The 18,319-nt window shown below is 44.9% G+C and overlaps 1 protein-coding gene across 1 annotated transcript in view; it reads left to right on the top strand.

Annotated features, from left to right (window-relative positions):
* Positions 1 to 6,220: 6,220 nt before the first annotated feature.
* The window catches only part of NINJ2 (ninjurin 2), a 43,999-nt gene continuing 31,900 nt past the window's right edge, over positions 6,221 to 18,319 (top strand). Inside the window, exon 1 of the mRNA XM_015286843.4 lies at positions 6,221 to 6,342. Within this exon, the coding sequence (XP_015142329.4) occupies positions 6,310 to 6,342 (33 nt within the window). The 5' untranslated portion in view covers positions 6,221 to 6,309. The remainder of the gene's footprint in view (positions 6,343 to 18,319) is intronic.

Genomic DNA, 18,319 nt, shown 5'->3' with positions numbered 1-18,319 from the left:
AGACACAGCAAGGCTGAGAAATACTGCTGAGGCCCAACTCAGATATGGATCAGGACCTGTAAGCACTGAAGTCAGTAGAAACATCCACAGGGAAGTTCAGACAGCAGCAAATTTCTGGTTCAGAAGTTCCACGGAGGTGGTTAGGTAATCACAGGAGGACTCAGAAAAAAAGAATTTGTTCTGACTATGGAGGACCACACAACATTAGCAATGATCACGTAACAGGGGTGTGTGTGCCTCTATGCGTGCGCGGGCACACGTGCGTGCCTCCTGACCCACCACTGCTGAAGAAGTTTCAGGGATTGGCCTGTCTTGAACTAATGAGATGAAAAGAGAGTGTGAAGCAACCTGTAATTTCTGTAGGCCATGGCTGAGGTGCTGCAGAGAGGGGGTATACAGTGGAGTGCACATAACCCCTTTCTAACCTTTCATAGCCTGTGTATGAGATAAGGATCAACATGGGAGCTCTTTGTCCACCTGGGTTCCCAAGAAAGCATTGGTCAGGCTGTAGCCTCAACAGGCTCCCAGTTTCTGGAGTGTTGCCTTCATCTCTAAGACCTGTGGTTAATTAACTGTCTTAACTTACCTTTGCAATAGCAGGTACTCGGCTAAGGAAGGCAAACGCCAACAGTCTCGCATCCAGGAGACAGTGTTTGGGCCTCAGGAACTTCTCCCCAAATTGAATATGGTTTCACCACTCCAAATTATTCCTTTAAGAGCCAAAGCAAGCCTGAGCTGGTAGGATTTCTGGGAATTATCATTAGCCGTTTAGCTACATGACCTTCAGGTGGTGGTCAGGAGGTGACCTTGAGTTCCCTGCAGCCTGATCTACCTTCAGTCTATTCTCCCTTTCTGAATGTGGCTTACCACAACATTTTGAAAATTTGAAGAGTGCTGTAAGAATCTTCCTTGTCTAGCATGCATCCTGTCTGTATAGCTGGAATTACTGATTTTCTTTACTGATTTTCTCCCAAGGACAGACAGAAAATTCACTCTTGGTTGGATCCCTCAAAAGTTTCAGTCTGTGCCCAAGACTCCTATTATCAGACCAAATACAAAGAAGATTATTCCGCTATTATTTCTCTTCCTTGCATCACTATGACTATTTTCACCTGTGCTAAATGAATGCAGGCTGCCAACAGCTCAAAGCCCTCCAATTGTTCAACTGATGAGAGTTCAGAGAGCAACAAGAACACTTGGTGATCTATGAAATATAATCTGTGAGGAAACGGCAAAAGAACTTTTGTTTCCTTAAATATAGGGAAGGCTGAAAAAAGACATGATAACAGTCCTCAAAAATGTAAACCACCACAGCAAAGAGGAAGGAAATAATCTCTTCTCTCCCACATGGAGAGGATAAGAGTAACAGGCTAAAATTGTTGCGAGGCTGGTTTATTTATTTATTAACTTGGGCTTTAGCAAAGCCATTTCTAGCTGTAAGGGTTGTGATACTGAAGCACTTGGATGAGATGCCTTGGAAATCTCCACAGCTGGAATGATTTTGGAGCAGGCTGGGGCAAGTCTGTGCTAATGGGACAAGCACCACTGAGCTGCTGTTGCCGGAGAAGCAATCTGTGACCATTCAAAATCCTTTCTAGCCTTGCTTTCTTATAATTTAATAATTCATTGCATAAGTTCACATTCATTTGTTACTCTTAGGGAGAATTTTTGAAATATGCTTGCATCTTTGTGCTCTCAGTCTCCAGAGCCTTCCTTATAATTGTTACCTTTCCAACTGTGCTCTGTGGCTCTTTTCTGTTACAGGTGATGCTAGTCCTGCCAGCTAGAAGCTAGAACCCTACGACTCATTGAAAGACAATGGGACTACTGCTTCTTAACATACTACAGAAAAATGAATGTTTTGGCTATCTAATTGCTTGCCTTCACTTTTGCTGTGGCATGCACTGCCATGTTGCCAGTCTATAGTTCTATGATTCTATGATATCAGGTAATCCCCTCAGTAGGCTAAGCAATCTCTATCTCCAGGCTGGTTTAGTTGCTTGTCCTGGCTGGCTTTTCCAGAACATCTTCACTTAGGCAGACAAGAGCCTTCTCAAAATTTCTAACCTAGCATTTTTTTTTCTTGGCCGGTTTCTAAATTAGTTCCTGTGCTAATGCCGGGCTTCCATCTCCTTGGTATTATCCATCTTAGAAGATGGCATCAGTATCCCTCTTGTTTTTCATTCTGTAAAGCTAAACAAATCTTTTCATACTCTCTTAGAGGATATGTACGCATAACAGATCGCGAGGAGCCTCCTTTCTTGATATAGTGAAGAGAAGGGCCAAAATTATAGACTGGAGAGAGGTTGTCTCAAAGGCAAAATACAGCCACTTTTACAACAAAAAATCAAGGCCTGGGAAGGGTTAAGAAGTGAAGTAGCCTATTATTTGCTTGGTTAGAAGCATAGTTGTCCTACAGGAACTCTTGCAGTCTTGGTTATGGTTCTCTCCTAAGCACCACAAGAAATCTGACAATGATGTAGACGAGCAATTCTCATATCAATCTTTGGGCAGCATGGCTTTCTGCTGCCAGCAGACTCTGCACGCCAGTGCTGAGGCCTGGGAACTGCAGCTCTTCTTCCCACATCCCCTCTGCATTGGCCAGCCCCACTGATGGCACCAGCACTGCTATGCTATGGTTACACATCCAGCAGCAATGCTGCTTGAACCGGCTTGTCCCCACCCTTCTCCACTCCCAGCAGCATTTTCCATTCCCCGCTGGGCACCCTTGCTATTGCCAGCATAAGCATTTGTGCAGTTATGTGCAGAACCAGGTCAGAGATTTGATCCCAGCCAAAAAAAAAAAAAAGGCCATATATATATATTTTTTTTCCAGCTGGAATGAGTTCTTCTGTCTGGTTTCTTGGGTGGCTGTACAAGCAGTTTGGCTGGCATATGGGAGGGAAGATAATGGGGGTGGAAATGAGCATCTTTACCATGAATGCTCCTCCCAAGGGAACATGGCTGCTCTGCAGTGCCTCCCCTCTGCTCTCAGTTAGCGTGGGCTGATCTTGCAAGGGAAATCATATACTTGTTCTTCGTCATGCCCCAAGTGCTCCCCACCCTCCTTTCAAGGAACACTGAGCTTTCCTCATTCATCTCTTGTGTATGTCACCAAAAAGACTAATCAAATAAAAAACAGACCAGTTTTGGAGTTCTCTCACTTATCTTGTGGGATAAACACAGAGTCTAAGAAGGGGGATCATTAACCCTAAAACTAGCGAGTGCTGCCACTCATGTCAGAATCTCTTCTAGAAGTCGTGTTGCATTTTCTCTACTTTAATCTTTGAACCATTACAGTGGTGTGTTCCGGCATTGTAACAATTACTGGAAAGATAATTAATCCTTTGTAATCAAATTCAGGTACAAGAAAATCATAGTTACATCTGTGTTCATGGACACATTCTTTCTTAGTATGCTATTACAATTCGAGTTAAAATAAACCTACCTCTCCCTCCTCACATTCTCCAGTTCTGAGCTTTGCTGTTAGTGATATATACAAATAACTTCCAGGAAGAATGTTTTTGTTTGAAGTCTTCTCTTTCTAATGTGTTTGGCTCCAGATACTCCAAGGACGGTTGTTACAGCCATTACTACTAGCATGCTTTGCAGAAAAACTCCTTCATGCTATCTTGGGAGAGTGAATTGGGAATCTAGCTTGACAGAAGTGAAGGACACAAGAGTTACTGCAAGCTGTGACTGATTTCTGTAGGTAGTTTGAGGACGTTACACAAGATTATTGCTCTTGCAATACCTCTCTGGAGAGCGTGAGGAAATAAAAAAAGTAGCATAGCATTTAGATACAGTACTAAGAAAAATAGCTGAAAAAGGTACATTCTTATATATCACTCAGCCTTGCCCGAAATTAGCTCACCGGTGATTTTTGTTTATCTATCAAGTAAAGTGATGGATACTTCATTCCTGTCTGACCACCAAAAGCTATTTTGGACTTGTTTTTATGCCTGTGACATGTGTAGGGACTTAAAAACTTTGGCCAGACTTCACGGGTCATTTGCTGGGGATGTGTTCACAAAAAACCTGCACAGCATGAACTCTTCGTGACTCCCAGGAGTGGCCTCAACAAACACAGTGGATGCACATCCAGTGCAAATTATCTATTAATAAACAATATGTTATTTGTAAACTGGTCAACCATATTTTTTTTAGACTTTGCTAAGAAAAGTCATTGAAAACATGTAAATGTCTATATTTTCATCCCTTTAACAGTGTGCTTACAGTGAGTTTTCAGTTAACATATAGATTCCCATCAGGACAGCAAGTCAACAGCAGCAGATAGCTAGCTGGGTTTTGGATTAAATGCTCTTTTCAGTAAGGAAAAAAAAAGCCATCAGGTGCTGAAAAGCAGCAAGGAGCAGCCCCTCACTTTTGTTTTCCATTTAAACAAGCTCTTCACTAACAAGACATAGTCTCTCATTCAAGAGTAGGAGCCATGAAGGTGGCTTTCATTGTGATTATGGAATCAGCTGCACCTAAATTCATGTAAACAGAGTGTATCTTTTAAGCAAACCGAAGTCTTTTTGCATCGTTCTCTTTCAGAAGACAAAATTAAATCTAAAAGCTGACTGTGTAATCAAAACAAACAAAAGCAAGAATACAGAAGCCATTTGTTGTAGCTTCTGTTGTTCACTTTAGAAGGAAAGCTGTTGGTTTAGATTGTCTAGCTGTTGGATGGGGGCCCAGATTGGGCCCAAATGACAATTCTGTCTTATCTTTTCAGCAGAAGAGCTGTTGTTGCTTTATCTTTTACTGCAAGTCAGTGTAGCCAGAGAGGTGAGCCGTCCACATGGCCCAAAAGACTTAGAGGAGAAGGATCTCTCAAAATTAATAACTGCTCCCTGGTGAAAGAAATGACTCCACATAGACATGTCGTGTAGTGAAAGATAATTTGGCAGTAGCAGAAGCCTTTCTCCATGGGAACTATGTGGCTCTGCCTCTTTCCTTGCCCCAGGTAAGTGTGTGGCTGGGTCAGCTCCCAGCTGCCTGATGTCGGCCCAAGGGTGAGCTGAAGGAGCTGAAGGGTAAGCTGGGCAAGGCTGCAACATCCGTGGCCAAGGTGGGCTCAAGCTGCTGCAGAGCCACAGTCTAAAGGTCAGATGAGGCATATCCTCATCCTGCTTTTCCTGCATGGTATTAGCTTGCTCACTGGATATATCTCACTGCTTCAGCTCACACATCTGTGAGGAAAAAAAGGGAGCTGTTTGAGAGGAATGCAGGGGGACTAAATTCATCAGCACTTTGAATTGAACTTGCAGTACTAAGCAATGGTATTATCACTGCAAAACCAGGCCTTTTGCTGGGAAGCATCAATGCAACAGGATCGTCTACTGACAGAGTTGTCAGCACTTTTTGTAAGGCTGGAGCACTAGGACATGCATTTGGTTAAACTGTTTAAGCAGCACATATTACTTACCATACGTTTTTCATGCTACTGTGACTAGAGAAATTGTCCTTCAAAAAGCCAAAGAAGCCGACCTGATCTGCAGGTGGTACAAAATAGCAGAGTTTCTCTGGAATCTAGAGAATTGCACTGATTTTTCTGCCTAAGCATTCCACCTAATAACAACCTATTTTCCTACGCTGTGATTTGACTCTGGCTGCACACGTTTCCATTCCGGTGTCATTTGGAGTTGTTTTTGACTTAAGCAAAAAGCAGAATTTGATTTCAGCCAAGACCAGCTATATCAGATTGAAGCTAGAAAAAGTGCTGGGGAGGGAAATGGAAGGGCATTTTGGCTAGGGAGAAAAATGAGAAGAAGCGACTATAAACAGACCAAAGTGGAAATTTCACCTCAGCCGTAACAGTATCTTTGCTGTGGCAGCAGCTAGCAGGCATAACTTTCTGTACCTAATCTCTTTACCCGTTGGTTTTTCATCTGCACTCTCAGCTGCGTGCTGATGAGCTGGGCGAGCTGGGGATCGTGGCTGCAGCCACACAGCCCACGCCAGGAACCGCTTGGTACACTGGCTGCAACCCTGTGTCCCAGCCCAAGTGAGCTCATGAGGCTCAGCTGGGCTCCGAGAGGTAGCACGGACACGTCATGAGCACGACTGTCACGGAAAGTCTAAGAGGAACGCTTGTTCCACGCGCTGCCTGGACAATGCAGCATTGGCTGCCGCCCCCTCTCTCAGCCCCCAGCTGATGCCAAGGCGGGCGGCCGGCCGCGGCTGATGAATAGTGGGTCTGTTCCAGCAGCTGAGCGGCCTGGTCCAGCAAGGAGAGAGTCTCCGGGAGTGCAGAGTGCCCCGCTCCTCGTGCCGTCTGCAGGGAAGGGAGCCGGGGGCAGCAGGATGGCCTCGGAAGGGGAGAGCATCAACCTGCAAGTGAGTCCACCTCGGGGGAAATAGCTGGGGAGGGAGAAGCGGGAGGGAAGATCCCTGCTTCACTTCAGGGGATACATCCACCCCTTCTATCGCTCGCTCCTCCGTTCCGGCAGCCAATTTCACTTGCTGCTTTTTGCCTCTGCTCTCCTTTGAAGTGAAACTGGCTCTGCCCCCGTTCTGCCAGGAGCTGGAAGCCTTTTCCTGGAAGAGGGTAAAACGAGGGGAACTGCTAGGAAGGGCTGCTCTGGGGGGCGGCAGGGGCAGAAGGGAGCGTTCAGCTCTCAGGAGGAGGCAGCACATACTTTACAAGCTGCAAAACTCCGAGCCGTTCCTCATCTCACAAAGCCTTGTTCTGTTTGGCAGAAAGCGCTCCCAATCTGGAGAGGAGGAGAAGAAATAAATACAGCAAATGCTGAGGGAGTGCAGAGGCCAGGGTTTCCTATGTGGGGTTTGCAGAGAAACAACACTTCTTGATAAAGCTCTTTCAGTTCTCCTCGTTCCTCTTCTGAGTATTTGTGTCTTTTAAGAAGGGTGTTTCTTGTGCTCAGCGTGTGTTCTAGGAAAGGGCAACTGCCCAAGGGTTTGAAAAAAGAAACTAGAGATGAAATGGAATCAAAACCCCAGATCACAAACACCCATCTGAAGTTCAAGCCCAGATCTGTGCTTGGGACAACTCTGGAGAAGGGCAGAGCGTGAAGCACTGCCTGGGGCTCAGCTTCCAGCCCCGGGAAGGTTGGCAGCAGAGTCCAAATTTTGCTGCTGATTTTTTTGTCCATAACAGTCTTCACTGTTCTCAGAATTAGAAGCAGAGAAGTCTACCCGGTGGCTCAATTTTTAGTTCTTCGGTCCATCTCAAAGAGAATAAAGTGTAAGGTATGTGCCCTTGGGAATAATCAGGGCCATCATCCCAGAGCAGTGGACTGGAAAGAAGGGTGGAGGCTCTCCGGTCCTGCAGGACCTCCCCTAAAGGTATGAAGTACAGAGCAGCTTTATAAAACCTTGGGATGGCTATGCTCAGAGATAGAGACACCGTAACTGAGTAATATGTAGAGGTAGCTTTGACAGCTGGTGAAAATACATTCTATTTAGCACTTGAGAAGAGAGAGGATAAGCTTTCCTAGGGAAAAATACAGACATCACTGAGCCAGGAACTGGGGACAGAGGGCAAAGAGGATACAAAATTATGCTAAATAAAAAATAAAATTAAATCCTTGTATATTAAATCTTCCCACACAATGAAAAGTGTCAGGTCTATCTCGGATTTTTAGCACGGTCCATAGGTGAAAAAAATCAACTTCACACATTAAAACGCTCAAAAACTACTGAAAAATCTGGATTTTAGATTTTTTCTGCAGTCAGACTTCTCTCTTCCATTTCATCTTGAGGTTATGAAGAACCAAAAGTGATTCGCAGTACCATCAGCCAAAAGTAGTCTTTACAACGCTCAGAAAAGAAAATAATGCCAGAAGGACAAAGCTTCCTTGAGTTACAAAATAGAGCATACATATCTGTTTCTAGAGCAGGAAAGGGTGGAGGCTGCCCAGGGAGGTGGTGGAGTCACCGTCCCTGGAGGTGGTCCAGAACCGTGTGGATGTGGCACTGAGGGACGTGGTCAGTGGGCATGGTGGGGGTGGGCTGATAGCTGGGCTAGATCATTTTAGTGGTCTTTCCAACTTTAGCGATTCTCTGATTCTACGAGTGTTTCTGTCTTTCTCTACATAGGACGCCACAACAAAAACCTGAGATTTGATTTGTGACAGCATAAAGAGATTTCATGAAGCCACCAGAAAGTACCAAATAGAGACAAGTCCATGCTTACGATCAGGAAATACGCAGTGCTGGCAAGGGAGGGAAAGTACATTGCATACAACTGCACTGCTGAGGCAAGCAGAGGGTCCTGGTGTGTTGTGATTTCAGAAGTGTGAGATAAAGGGATCAAAGATAAAGAGATAAAGGAAAAAAGAAGTCTTTCGGTAGAAAGTCCATTTAAAAGACTTTGTTGAGACCCTGCTCTGAGCACTGAATGCAGAGCAGGTGTCTTCATGGATGTTTCCAACTGTGGGTTTATGAGGGGCCTGCAGGAACGTGTGCCGCATGCTGTAGGGATGTGACTCCTGATTTGCTCCTCCTCTGGGAGCTCTGGGATGGAGTGGCAGGAACAGCCAGGGACTTGCATGAGATACAACACAGAAACATGATAGTCTACTTATAGGGAAAGGGTCCTAGCACTTCTTATACATTTGGACAAACAGGCATGTCAGGTGACAAGAGAATGGAAATAGTATGAGCCTCTAGCCCAGCACAGGAAAGAGCTAGGAGAGGTGATCAAGATTTTAGATGGTTCTAAGGACAACCGATTGGTTCCCAAAACTTTAGTTCATCCTAAAAGATGAGAACAGAAGCTCACTCAGCAAAATTGAAAGTCTCCCTGGCAAGAGACACTCCCTCTCCAGTGTGGTGTCAGCCTGTGGAATTTGCCAGCTCCTGGAGCAGGCCAGAAAGCCAAATATTAGAGCAAGCATTGAGAAGAGGTCAGGAGGATGTTATGATCAGTAACAATATTTACAGTTCTGCGAGTTAAAAAAGGTTCTTTCAATCCCCATGACCAATGGCAGGATAAAGACGAATACCCTCCTCAGCTCCCTCCAGGCAATAACTAAGTTGCTGACCAGGCTGCAAGAGACATCTCGCATTAGAGAAGATATATGCCAATTGTCCATTGGTGAGACCTAGGGCAGATTTTTGCCAGCAAGAAGTATTTGCCATTAATCCACTTTCTCACAAACAAGCATTTTCTTGTCCAGTGTGTTTCAGAGGAGCCTCTTTCCCAGTTCTGACTTCTAGGAAGACTGACGGAACCTCAAATGACACGGAGGGTCGCAGAAAGGAGAAAAAGCAGGCACACCAAGGTAGAGCAGCCTCACCCGATCTGCACCAGCTAGCCAAATGCTAAGGCAAAACTTACATTAAAACCTTTCAATTAAAAAGATTCGTTCACCTATTAAAAGACGAGACGTTAATGCGAATCAATGTAAATAATACACCTTTCTTACCAGACATCTCTATTTTGGTTTCCAAGCAAAAGTTTCACCTTCCCCCACTAAACATCCGCCACTGACAAGTAAGCATGCAGGCGGAGCAGTAACACGATGAGATGTAGCAGTTGTGTTCTGAGATAGAAAAACACATCTGGGAGAGAAACAAACTGCCCACAAGGTCCCATCACCAGGTCTTTTTTGCTTCAGGAAATAAAGGTTTGCAAGACAGAAGAGTAGCTTGGCTTCGATAGTCACACTCTGGCTGATTTACCTGCACTTCCTCATGATATTACTTCCCCTAACTTCCACCTCTTCCCCTGATTTGCAGGAGGGGCTGGGCGGAACGGGGAGGACGAGGGGGCTGTACGGGTCTGTTCTTTTCAGAAGCAAAAGGCCCATTCAATCTGCTTAGCCGTGTGCCTCAGCTGCTGCAGTTCACGATTTGGCATCTTAACACAACCCTGTTTCACTGGTAATTTAAGCTAATGTACCAGACTTTGAATGGGAGCAACTGAGACGACATCCGTTCTACCCCTCCCACCACAGCAACCAGGGGAAGGTCTGCAGACAGCCGAAGTCAGTAACACTCACACACTGCTGCCACGGCTACGTCTGTCAGAGCCCCAGATGAATACTGCGAAGTGGAGCAAAGGCTGGGGCCGATTCTAAACGGCTCCAGAGTCTGGTTAGGTTTGTGTTTTAATATTTTCTAATTCATGAATGAATGCTGTGTTCTGGATAAGTGGGCGTTTAAAGGATGTGCACTGGATGAATGCCATCCATATTCGTATTGCAAAAGGGCCAACATCGCGCACGCCACTTCTTTCTTTCTTTTTATAGTTTCTTACTCCTTGCTTTAAAAAAATTACAATCCTCTGGGATGAGGAGCAGAAATAATACATCACCATTTAGGGAATCATTCATACATCAAAAGTAAAAAGAGTAAACAGATAAAATTATCATTCTGGGAAAGAGCCCCCGTGCAGAAATCTTTTGGCAGAAGCTGCTTGGTGAACACTTGCAATGCTACGTACATCTGCAGAAAGAAAGACAGGTTTACAAGCAACTTGAAAGGAGGGGAAAGAAAAAGGTGGGGGATCTGGGGGGTTAAATCCTTGGGTAATTTACTTCCAGTGCTCAGTTTTTGACCGGGTCAGCAGCAGGAAGATTTTAAACAGGCAGATTAATAGAGTTAGCTGTAGGCCTGACTGTAGTGGGGACTTTTCCAAAATGCCCACAGAACAATTGGAAAGTCCCACTTAGTGCCGTAAAACCCATCTCTCACATCCCACTTTCAGCCTGGGCTTGAAGAGGGAAAGCAGCGAGTGTCTTAGACTTCTGGTTTTGCATTTTTGTTTGTGGCTTTAGCGTGTGCCTCGAGGCTGTGACGTGCTTACAAGTTCCTGGCTTGGGCACATTATTTGCCTGCTTCTGCAGTAACAGCCAGCTTGTGCTTTCTAGTGCTGGAGGACCTTTGCCCTCATTTAGCAATTTCCTAGAATGATGGCAATACAACATCCCCAGCCAAGCAGTGTCCCTGCCCCAGTGGACTTCAGTAGTGCTGTTTGGGTTCTGGGATGACCTGTGTGATTTGTGTTTGGACAACAGCCTCCAGTAAGAGTGCACTTTACAGAAAGAAAATCTCAAGAGCTTCAGAAAGAGTCACTCCTGCAGTGTGTGCAACTCAGTCATCAAGCGTCTGAGAACTTATTTCACCGCAGTTTTAACAACACTGGGCCAGCTGACACAGCCCCCCGAGCAGGAGCCTGCTCCCCACTCCCAGGGTGCACTCCACCTCCTGTGTCACTCATTTGGTCCTGGTGAAGCTAATTCAGAGAGTTAAACTCAGACAAAATGCATCATTCTTTGCCAGAGTTTCTGTTCCTCTGGGCTGAATGGGTTCCTGGAAGGATCAGGCAAGTGCCAACACCCAGCAGGGGTAGGACTGTGTGGCCAGGAGAGCACAGGGAGGGAGCAGGTTCTCTCCTCTTAGCAGAAGCTGCCTCTTGCTTCAGATCAGTTACTGAAGGTCCAAGTCTGAGTGTAGCCCGAGGCAGGAGCAGGGAATGTCCAAACCATAACAGTGATTGCTCTCACTAGTGGACGTCACTCAGCCTGCAAGATTTCAGATTGCTGCTTGAGACTAAAGCCTTTATGGGGCTAGCTAGAGGCTAAGGTGAAGATTCAACACGCCTTGTCAGTCAGAAGGCAGATATGAAATACGGTATCAGGCTTAGGAGTGAGAATGATCCTATGCTCTTCATTCTACAGTGGCAGGGACCTGTAAAGTCGGGGCTGGCTCCAGAGACTTGTAACTCTGACACCAGAGGACAGACAGCATGACGACAGGACCCTAAGAAGAAGGAAGCTTTTTCTTAGAGCTACAGTACTAATCAGTCCTTTGTTCTCTAGCCAGACGTGGCATTTCTCCTCTCCCCTGTACATTCCTCCCACCAGCTCTAACTGAACACAGACTTCCCACTTACAACATTCACTTATGCCTGTCCCAGACATAGGGATGGTGTTTTCTCATCTTGAAGAACTGAACTTACCCCAGATTTCAGGGTAGAAAGAAGGCAGTGGTAGGCCATTAGAAGAATGATTTTGTCTGATGTATCCAAAAAGTTACTCGCCAGGGCTTGGTGAGAGGCTGTGTCTACAGTTGCACATGGTTTGTCAGCAAACCTACATGCCAGAGCTTCCTGGGAGAAAAAAATCATCCTTGACAGAGTACCTCTGAAGCCAGGAGGGCCTCACAGGAAGAAACTAGAGTCTTTTATGTCTGCTGTGGCAAGAATTTCAGAGTAACCCAACAAAAATTTGCCATGGTGTTTGCACATTCATACTGCTTTGGGCCCACACTGAGGTCCCAGCTGTGTTCTGTGGTGGTAGCCTTTGCTCAGAAACCTTTCAGCAGCGGCCAGTGAAAGAAGAAAACAATACAAAGTAAGGAGAAAGGACTAAAATATTACCTGTCGGTGCTGCGTGCTATTGGACTGATATAATAAGTCCTCTTGCTGACGTATTTTGTCTTCACAGCACTCTTCTAGCATTCAGTCTACAAACTGAGGCTTTAGACGTTTGGGTTTCAGTCAGAGCTAGAGCTGCCATAACAATAAGTTCTGGGACATTTTACCCCACTGCCTGGAAGGGTTTATCACAGCACCTCACCTCTATGTATGGTAAAACTGTTCTGAAGAAATTGAGGGATTTACAAAAAGGAAAGAATTAAAGTTCCATGTTGGAAGGAGGGGGTCATATGGGCTGGAGTGCTGCCACCTCCTTGAGGTAAGGGGAGAGAACCTCAAAAGTCAGTTGCTACACAAGAACATTAATAATAATAGATTTCTGTCTACTTTATAAGTATCATACAGCTGAAGCATGGTAAGAGAGAGGGAGCAGGCACTGGAAACGTGAGCCTCCTGGGGGTACAGGAAGGACACGAAGCAGTTCAGAGGATGACAAGATGGCACCTGCACAGTGCGAGAGGCTGAGGGGACATGCAAGTCTTTGTGTGGTAGAGGCCCTATGCTCTGCCTAGAGTGGCAGTGAATCATCACTGCAGCACCCCATTTGGAGGATGGGAGCCACCCCTGATCATCCCCCTTCCCTCTCGTCCCACCATTTTTGCCTCAGCAGCCCTTTAAGGGTCCCATCTGTTCTACACAGACAAGCATCCCCCACACTTGCAACCTGTAGATTTGAGTGCACAGGGATTGGAAGGTTTTACTTAGTGGCTAAGTAAAACCTTCCATGGCGTGGTTATGGTCATGGTAACACATGGTTTTCCTCGTTGGCCAATATCAAAGCTTCCCACTGAACCATCTTTATGTGTTGGAGCCCTCTACAATGTGAAGCCCCTGCTAAACCAATCAATTTTCATGTCTTTTATAAAAAAATTGCCTCGTTTGGCCTCATTCCATCCCACATCTGAGAGCTGAATCATTCTTCTGCTTCTCTGTTCACCCTCACTTGACAGACAGGTACAGGTCCTCCTCTCATTTAGCCAGCAAAAATAGAAGCCTTCAGCCCAAGCTACCATTTCTCAGCCCTTCCTGAGAAATCCATGTTCATGTGTCATGTCTCTCTTCTGGCAGCCTGCAATGGGTGACGCTGCATGTATACAGTAACACCCACACAGAAGCATGAACTTCTCCAAATATGAAAGGGCATGTGGGTATTTTCACTGCCATTTCCCCATCCCTGGCTTGTGAGTCAAATGTTTATAAAACTCTCTCTGAGAAAAGGGAGTAGAAGAAACCAGCTCCAAGAAACTTAACACTACTGAAATCTGGATTGCTTCGGGTATGTAAACATGGACACCAGAATGATAGAAGAGCCCAATTGCAGATGCTGCAAGATTCACATCACCAGGTACCGTACACCTTGACACGCACCTTTGAAGAAGGCAAATTATAATTCCTTGTCAAATTACATGAATCAGCTGTGTGATTCTATAATTATAGCCGTGAAAACCTTTCTACTTGGGATCTTAGAACATTCAATCCAAAATAACCCTTAGGGAAGAAATTTCTCATGAAGCTTCTTGGGTCAAGGTTCAGCTGGTGCTGGAAATTCTGGGGGAATCCTACCAGCTACTTTAGAGAAATGAGAACACAAAAACGAGATGCTGTGCTGGTTTGTGGATTGTTTGGGCTCTCTTCTTTTTCTTCATAATTTTTGCAAATATTTATGCATATTTGCAGAACTTTTCACTTTGCACCCACACAATTCAAAATGATATTTTTTGGGGGAAGGAAGAAAAACCCAGGTTCACCACAGCCTCTAGTTATATGAAAAAAATAACTGCTCCCACCAGTCTGAAAAGAGCCAAAAAGCAATCAGCCATTTAGCTGTAACCTATGTTTTTCTGAAAGCATGTATCTGTAGAAAATATAAACACTGAAATATTCCACAGAACTTACATGAGAGCCAAGCTCACTACCCATAATTTTCGAGGCATTTTATAAGTATCAGTGGATTTAACTTCCCAGTCTGTGCATGGAGAAACAAGTGTTTTCTTGCCTATTTGACAGACTGGTAAATCAAAGCAGAGGGACCACCGGTGTACCCAAAGGCACACATATAGAAACTGACGGAAGCAGGAAGGAAAAACAGATTGTCTGAAGGAACAGGTGAACTGGCATGCAGCAGAGTGGTCTGCTGTTCCATTTCTCTTTTTCACTCGTTCAAGTCCTAATACCCACTATTTTTTGAGGAACTGTTAAACATTGCTGTATTTAGTCATCAGAGACCACCTTGTTACTTCACACAGTGTAAAGTAAAACATGAGTTGAAGCTGCCAATAACAGACCAAACACAATTCCCACCCTGCTGAATGTAACTTCAACATCAGTTGGAAACGGACTTTGTTGACAGGCTTTCAAAAGCCCAGGCACACAGCTGTGTTTGCATCTCTTTTTTGGTGGAGTTAGAGTCATGTTCAGCCACGTTGATGTAGGAAGCAAGCACCAAAGCAAAAGTGAAGCAAGCTAAATTAAATTAAACATAAATTATGACTCAGGATGATCACACGTGTTCTTGATACGACTATTCTACTTTAAGTTTGAACCCTTTATCAGCTGTTTCAAGATTAAATGTTTCTTCATGTCCCCTTGTGACTTCAGGCTGTGGCTACATTTTTTTTTTACTGACTGAAACTACATGACAGGGGGTTCATCTTCCCCACCACCATCAATTATTATTGCTCCCTCAATGCAGCTACTCAAGGTAATCACTCTATCAACACTGTCTGGGCTAGGAAACCTCCATCACTGAGTATCTAAGATAACCCACATCATTGTGAAAAAACTTATTTAGGGAACATGTAATTATGTCTTCTTCCACAGAAAAATTAAGTCCCTGTTGTCTTGAGTCTGGACAGAGACAGAAATGGCAGGTCCTTTACATAGGCCCTCATCCATATTATTGCCATAGGACAATTGTTCCCATCCTTGGATTTTTCTTGGGTGGTCATCTTAGCTGAAGATCTAGTTATTCTGGGATGATTTGGGAAGATCATGAGATATACAGTCCAAGTTCTTCCTAACTAAGAAGTAAAGAATAAGGAAAACAAACAGAAATACAACCAAAACCACTCCTACACAACACAAGTGCTTTCTTTTTCTCATCTTTAGCCTTTGGCAATACCTTGACTGGCAATCCACAGTGATCAGAGAGACAACGAGCAAAGAATTAATATGCCACAAGAACATATAATATGCTGCTGCTTTCCTCTCTTTTAAAAGAAACAGATTTGAACTCCATTTTCATCTCCATGTACTAGATTCCTGGGAGCTGATCCGGGACCAAATCCTTAGCCAGTCCCCATTTTTTGGCATGTAGCTGTGAAAAAGTTGCCTAAGGGAGTTGTGTCAAAGGGCTTTTACTTTGCTCTTAATGGCCTCACGTAGAGTCTGAAGGAATCTGAAGTGCTCACGAAATGTGGTTTCCCCTCTGGTGTTTGCTGTTCAGCTGGCTCAGCAGCTCAGCGTTAAAAACCATTGTGAGTGGATTTAGCACTTGTGAAATAATGCTGGCCTATTCAGATCCAGAGAGGGATGGGCAGAATCCATCGGCACAGTAAGAGCCCCTCTTCCGTCCTCCTCAAATAACGGTGTGACAGACTTGAAGGGAGAAAACTGCTCATACCCAGGCACAGCTATACAGATCTTAGGGGAAAGAGATATCGGACTATCAAAACAAAAAATCTAATAAATGCTCAGAGGAGGCAAAAAACACAGCATTCCAGAAGAAAAAAAAGAAAAAGAAAAAAAAAAAGAGGGGGAAAAAGAAAATCAGGGATAAGGTGAGTCTTGTCCTTGATTAGAGGCCTGTCCCCTCCTCCTGCCCTGCAGCCAGGAGAGCTGGCCCAGTAAAGAGCTCCAGCCGGGCGTGGTGCTTGGCAGCACAGCAGGAAAAGCTGGAGCTTGTCTTGGTTTGAGTTGCTTTGGTTGTGCAAGGATATCACTTTTCTTCTTTCATGCCTGTGACTTAAGAAAGGCCAGGGTCCTGCAAAGCTCACAACTTGGCATAGCCATGGGAAGAAAGTAGGAAAACTGGTGAAGAACTCAGAGGCCTATTTCCTTCCTGGGGAGACAGGTAAAAAGTCAGCCAAAGCTCAGTGTCTACAAATGACAGATTATGCATGCTAGTAAGCAAAATGTGGGGATAGAGAGAACTGAGAGATCTGAAAGTCTGTGTCCCCAGAAATCAGAGAAGATGGAGCTCCCCACTTCATCATAGCCTGAGCTACTAAGTATAGCAAGAGGAATGTTTAATCTCAGCCTATCTAATACTCAGTTATTCCACTGAGACCATGGAGAAAAAAAGATAACCGATGGCTGCTCTGATGTGGATGGCATTGCAGGCGTGCTGCAGATCTGTATCTGCTTGCAGAGATTTGAACTCAGGACCAGGCTCAGGCAACTCCATAGCAGATGGCAACAGTTCTTGGCAGCTTCTTATTAGGTAAGATTTGGTTAGAAACGTCTAGCCAAGAAGTCCTCTGATTCATTTCCAGCCCCCTCTGCACTACCTCGAGCCACAAGCCTCCAAGCATCACCCTGAGTTATTGAGCTGGGGCTCAGGGTGGTCATTTTCCTGGGTCATGGTAAGATGGCAGCTCTCTTGTGGATCCCTGGGTGGGGAATGGGCTCAGGATTCAGACCTGGGCCAGTGTGTGATGAACTCAGGTGTTTACAACCAGGGTGGGGCAGGGGCTGAGCCCAATGGGTCATGTTAAAGCTCTTCCTGTTGCCTTGCTTGCACAATGTACAAACAGGGACATTATCTCTCCTGTGGGAGCAACTGAGTCAGATGCTTGGCCAGATGCAGGGAAAGGTGTCTCCATAGCCACCAACAGCAAAGAATAGCTTAAAAAATACATCCATCCCTTTGTGGCAGCAAACGATAACATTACAGTTCTCTTTATTGTGATCCAAAAACATTTTTTTTTCCTTCCTTTGCTCTCCTCTCTGTTTTTCCTATCCGATGAGAACTTGTTTTGGTGTCCCTAACACAGCTTTTTGGACCTTCTCCCTTTTATTATTTTTATGTTTTTTTTATTTTATATATAATCAAATGACATACAAAAAGTAAAGTTCAGCCAACTAAACCCCAAGAGAGTAACGCGAGTGCAAATAACACTGATACGTCTTTTCAGCTTCACCACGAGCCCTGCACAACTAAACATGTATGTCCATGGACTTCATAAATTCCTTTGTGAAATAAGTTGTGGATATAAGTGGCTGCAGGCCTGGCTGGTGCAATCTGAGAGAATACTGTTCCCGATGGCATTCTGCTATCCTTCCATCAGGAGACAATGCCTCTAGCCCCATTCTCCTTACCTACTCTGAGAAATAAGGGGGAGGCAACTAGCTGAGTAACTGCTCTTGCTGTATGAGCCATTTCCATAGACATGCTGTATCAGTGCCCTGCACACAATGAGGTGCTTCTTCATTTGTTATCATCCATCCAGTGGGTGTAGTTGTAAGGCAGATTCAGCAGAAACAAGAGCAACAGCACCTGTGGGAAGCTTGTCTTAGGACTAGTGAAATACAGAGACTAGGAGAAGGCTGTGATTTACTGATCCCAATCTTTGCATGGGAAGATCCATGTCCTTTGAAGGTCTGCTTTTCCTCCCCATGCATTGTGAAGGGCAGATAGGCCTTCGTGACTCCTCTTGGTTGCACTATAGATAATATCCTGTGGGCCCAAAACTGTGGGAATATTGCATCTGTTACCAAGCAGCATTTGGTCTGCTTTTTGCCCAAGGCACCTGTACTACATACACAGTCAACGCTAACGTGTTGCTACCTGTGAGCAAAGGGAAATTCACATTCTGTGCTTAACTGCTACAAGAACTAAGGTATTAGGAGGATGTATGAAATTAAGGTAGGAAGGGCTGGGAAAGAGAGGAAAGGCTTCATAACGACATT

Source organism: Gallus gallus, chromosome 1 (assembly GCF_016699485.2).
Source record: "Gallus gallus isolate bGalGal1 chromosome 1, bGalGal1.mat.broiler.GRCg7b, whole genome shotgun sequence".
In the NCBI taxonomy this organism is placed as follows: Eukaryota; Metazoa; Chordata; class Aves; order Galliformes; family Phasianidae; genus Gallus; species Gallus gallus.
This window is presented reverse-complemented; position numbering and strand designations above follow the sequence as displayed.